Here is a 4,825-nt window from a genome sequence, read left to right on the forward strand (position 1 = left end):
GAGTTAATAGTTTGGGCAAAATATTAAAAGCGCTTTCGAAATAACTTAAATTGTGGCCATAAATTGAATTGTATAAAAATTGTGCATGGAAATTAGATACTGCTGTGTTAGATGCCTCCAACTCTGGGAGTTCGCTCCCACAGGGTCTTGAAAACGCCTCAAAGACCAATCGCTTGTCCTGAGCCTCGGTCACGAGAGAGACTTTCACAACCCGGCGCTTTTCAGCTATTGTCCTCGAAGTTTTGTCCCATAGAACGGGGCCGGCGTAGTCACACAGAGCAGAGCTGGCAAGGGAGGAGAGGAACCAGCAATTCGTTCCCACTTTCCAAAACGTCTAACCCAACTCTGCGACCCTTTCGAGGCCTCGCCAGTGGCACCTGTCACCAGGTGTTCTCCACCAACTCTAGAGAGTATCAGACGCCCTTCCTGAGAGACCAAAAGACTGAAATATTCCTTGAGTATAAGAAAAACCCTCAGAAACTCCACCTAGAAGCCGGGAGGTACAACCTCAAATGGCCCACGGAGAAAATAAGAACCAGCTGTTATGCAAACTAGGGATGGGAGTACCGTCGATAGAGGGGAGGGACGGGGAACTCACACCGACAACTGGTTCCCAGGGAGGCTTTTTAGTGTAGAGGTCGCCACACTCCTCTACACCGCAGGCCTAAATAATTAGGCACGGTCCAGCTGACTAGGACCCTGGAACTCCAGCCATTGCCTCATAAAGAGATCCTCTGCCTGCAGTCCAATCCACCACTGCTGCTGCTCAGAGGCTTCACCGTGACCCTGGCATGGGAGACAGATCAGGTATTACACCTTGTCCAAGGGTGACCTGAGACTATGCAGGGCAGGGACGTCTAGTTCCCTGAGGTGAAAACAGTTCACCCGCATACCTTTCTTTCTTTTGGGGGGAAAGCGATGCGAAGCCAAAGCGAAGCCAAAAGTCTCCATTTTATCAGAGGAAGATATCAACTTCCGCAAAATAAATACGAAAGATGTATGTAAAGAGTTTTGGCTCAGTTCGAGGATTACAACTTTGGGGGCCGCGGAGCCCGGAAGATTTGGCTCCGGCCAGCATGCACGGTCCATCATGGGGCCGCGCGGGCACGCCGGGGATGTGGCAGCGTGACTACAGGCTTCTTAGCGTTCCCCTTTCACTTATTACATACACTCTTATCTTTATCTAAGCATTCACTCATCATTCACATAAAACCCATAGTGGAGTTATTTTCACCGCATGAATCTCAACTCTGCAAATAGCACAGGCTTGTCGGTGAGCCACAAAGGTTGGAATGTTGCTGACAACTACCACAAGTCATGAAATGGGTACTCACCTTGCGTGTCGACGGAGAAATACCCCTGGTCGTCCCCGCCGGTGATGGCGTACAGCAGCTAGTCAATGTCGGGGTCCCGGGCCTCCAACGTGATGACCTCAGCGCCGAGGGGGCAGGTTCTCCTTGACCCAGGCCCGCAGCACGCGCTGGGGGAACATCGGGGGACCCAAGTTTTCATCCACGTCGTGGACTTGGACGAAGATGCTGGCGTCAGCGCTCAGGGCGGGATTGCAGCCGTCCTGGGCCCGGACAGTCACGTTGTAGGACTGCCGCGCCTCAAAGTCCAGCGGCTGGGCGAGGCGCACGACGCCGGTTTTCTCGTCGATGCGAAAAACATACTCGTGGCCGCTGACGAGGCTGTAGGTCAGCTGGCCGCCCATGCCTAGGTCCGGGTCGGTGGCCTGCAGGGACGCCACCACCGCGCCCAGCGGCAGGTCCTCCGGGATGTCAACCCTGAGGCTGCGGGCGGCACCGAAGTCTGGCGGACAGTCGTTGATGTCCAGGACCGTCACCATGAGCCGGGACAGAGCAGACTGTGGGTGTTCGGGAGCGCCGTCCCACGCCCTCACCCGCAGGTCATACTCACTACGCCGCTCACGGTCCAGGCCGCCCAGCATGTACACAGTGCCAGTCGTTCTGTCAACCGTGAACTCGTCCACATCCGACACCAACTCGTACGTTATCTGGGCGTTCAGATCCTCGTCCGCGTGGCGAACATGCGTCTGACGTAAGACCCCGTTGGCTCATTCTCGTCCAGAGTCACCTCCGTGTTGGGCGTGTTGAACTGAGGCAGGTGTAAGGCTTTTTTCGAAGGCATATTTTTATGATCTAAATATTTGATGCTAACCATACATACACCTGTGTGCGTGTGTGTGTGTGTGTGTGTGTGTGTGTGTGTGTGTGTGTGTGTGTGTGCACACATGCAACGTTGTGTCGCCTCGTTGCAGTTGATGCCCGCCCACACGTGACATGATGACATGATGGCCCAGGGAGCGGGCCTGCGGACGCTGCTGGCCCCGCCACCTCCTGCACGCCACGCCCCGGACAGGCCACCTCTCACCCGGCGGCCGCGGCCACCCCCGTGTCTCTTCTTTCTGGTGCTTCTGCTGGGGCTGCCGTGGCTGTGCTGGAGTGCCGCCGCGGCAGCCAGCCCGAAGTCTCTCCGGTTCCAGAGGGACTGGTACAATGTTAGCATCTACGAGAACTCGCTGCCCAGGACGCACGTGTCCGGGAAGGAGCTCATGGGCGTGTCCCTCGAGAACCTACCGCCCACCACCCACGTCACGTACACAGTAGCTGACGGGGACACGCACGGCTTCTTCACGGCCGAGTCGGAGGTGGTTGGCGGCGTCGTGGTGCTGCACGTGAGGACAAAAACAGGGTTGCGGGACGTGCTGAACCGTGAGCGGCGGGAGCGGTACAACTTAGTGGTGGAGGTGCAGGCCCGCAGTGCCGTCCGCCGCGGTGCGCCCCTCAAGGCCAGGGCCAACGTGACGGTGCGGGTGCTAGATACGAACGATAACTTACCGTTGTTTTTCCCCACGTCGTACCAGGTGAGTGTGGGCGAGGACGCATCACTCCACACGCCGCTTCTCTCCGTGACGGCCCACGACGCCGACGACGGCATCAACGGCCAGGTCTACTGCCTGCTGCAGGACCACACGTCAAACCTGTTCGCCGTTCACCCGACCAAGGGCGTCCTGAGCATAACACGCCCACTCTCCCACACCTATGGATAATGGTCCTCGCCCAGGACCGCGGGCCGCAGCCACCTAACACGCGGGCCTCCGCCAAGGCGCGAGCCACAGTGGAGGTCCAGGTGTACCAAGTCAACATCCAGGCGCCAAGAATCTCGGTGCAGCATCTGTCCCACGTGGTCGAGCACGCTCACACCCACATATACGCCATCATCAAGGTGGACGACGAGGACGAGAGCGAGAGTGGCCGCGTGGACCAGGTGGTCATCGTGGCCGGGGACCCCGACAGGCTCCTCAGCGTCACACAGGTCCACGGCAAGGAGTACAATCTTGTGCTGCTCAAGCTGCTGGACCACGAGCTGGCGCCAGAAGGCTACAACCTAACCATCCAGGCCGTCGACTGCGGGACTCCCTCGCGCAGGATGAGAGTCAGCGTCCACGTCAACATTGCCGACGTCAACGATCACGCTCCGGTGTTTGCGCGGGAGCAGTACGAGGAGGCGGTGAACGAGGAGGCGCCGCCCCAAACCCCCGTCGTGCGGGTGGCCGCCTCGGACACAGACCAGGGCATCAACGGCAGAGTGCTATTCAGGATCGAGGCAGGGATTGAGGACGAAAAATTCTCTATAAACCCTCGCACAGGCCTAATATCAACGGCTGACTGGCTGGACCATGAGCTGACGGCCTACTACACCTTGACGGTGGCGGCGGTGGACCAGGCCAGCAACGCCCTCAGGAAACAGTCCTCGGCCAAGGTTATAATTAGAATTCTTGACGCCAACGACAACGCGCCTCAGTTCAACACGCCCAACACGGAGGTGACGCTGGACGAGAATGAGCCAACGGGGTCTTACGTCAGACGCATGTTCGCCACGCGGACGTGGGTCTGAACGCCCAGATAACGTACGAGTTGGTGTCGGATGTGGACGAGTTCACGGTTGACAGAACGACTTACATTGTGTACATGCTGGGCGGCCTGGACCGTGAGCGGCGTAGTGAGTATGATCTGAGGGTGAGGGCGTGGGACGGTGCTCCCGAACACCCGCAGTCTGCTCTGTCCCGGCTCATGGTGACGGTCCTGGACATCAACGACTGTCCGCCAGACTTCGGTGCCGCCCGCAGCCTCAGGGTTGACATCCCGGAGGACCTGCCGCTGGGCGCGGTGGTGGCGTCCCTGCAGGCCACCGACCCGGACCTAGGCATGGGCGGCCAGCTGACCTACAGCCTCGTCAGCGGCCACGAGTATGTTTTTCGCATCGACGAGAAAACCGGCGTCGTGCGCCTCGCCCAGCCGCTGGACTTTGAGGCGCGGCAGTCCTACAACGTGACTGTCCGGGCCCAGGACGGCGGCAATCCCGCCCTGAGCGCTGACGCCAGCAACTTCGTCCAAGTCCACGACGTGGATGAAAACTTGGGTCCCCCGATGTTCCCCCAGCGCGTGCTGCGGGCCTGGGTCAAGGAGAACCTGCCCCCCCGGCGCTGAGGTCATCACGTTGGAGGCCCGGGTCCCCGACATTGACTAGCTGCTGTACGCCATCACCGGCGGGGACGGCCAGGGGTACTTCTCCGTCGACACGCAAGGTGAGTACCCATTTCATGACTTGTGGCAGTTGTCAGCAACATTCCAACCTTTGTGGCTCACCGACAAGTCTGTGCTATTTGCAGAGTTGAGATTCATGCGGTGAAAATAACTCCACTATGGGTTTTATGTGAATGATGAGTGAATGCTTAGATAAAGATAAGAGTGCATGTAATAAGTGAAAGGGGAACGTTAAGAAGCCTGTAGTCACGCTG

At 58.3% G+C, this 4,825-nt stretch overlaps 1 protein-coding gene across 1 annotated transcript; it reads left to right on the forward strand.

Annotated features, from left to right (window-relative positions):
• Positions 1-3,072: 3,072 nt before the first annotated feature.
• On the forward strand, positions 3,073-3,921 carry LOC126997112 (protocadherin gamma-B6-like). Its single transcript, XM_050858171.1, has one exon. It carries the CDS (start codon positions 3,073-3,075, stop codon positions 3,919-3,921), a length of 849 nt encoding a protein of 282 aa, XP_050714128.1.
• The last annotated feature ends 904 nt before the right edge of the window (positions 3,922-4,825 follow it).

This window comes from Eriocheir sinensis, chromosome 11 (genome assembly GCF_024679095.1).
Source record: "Eriocheir sinensis breed Jianghai 21 chromosome 11, ASM2467909v1, whole genome shotgun sequence".
In the NCBI taxonomy this organism is placed as follows: Eukaryota; Metazoa; Arthropoda; class Malacostraca; order Decapoda; family Varunidae; genus Eriocheir; species Eriocheir sinensis.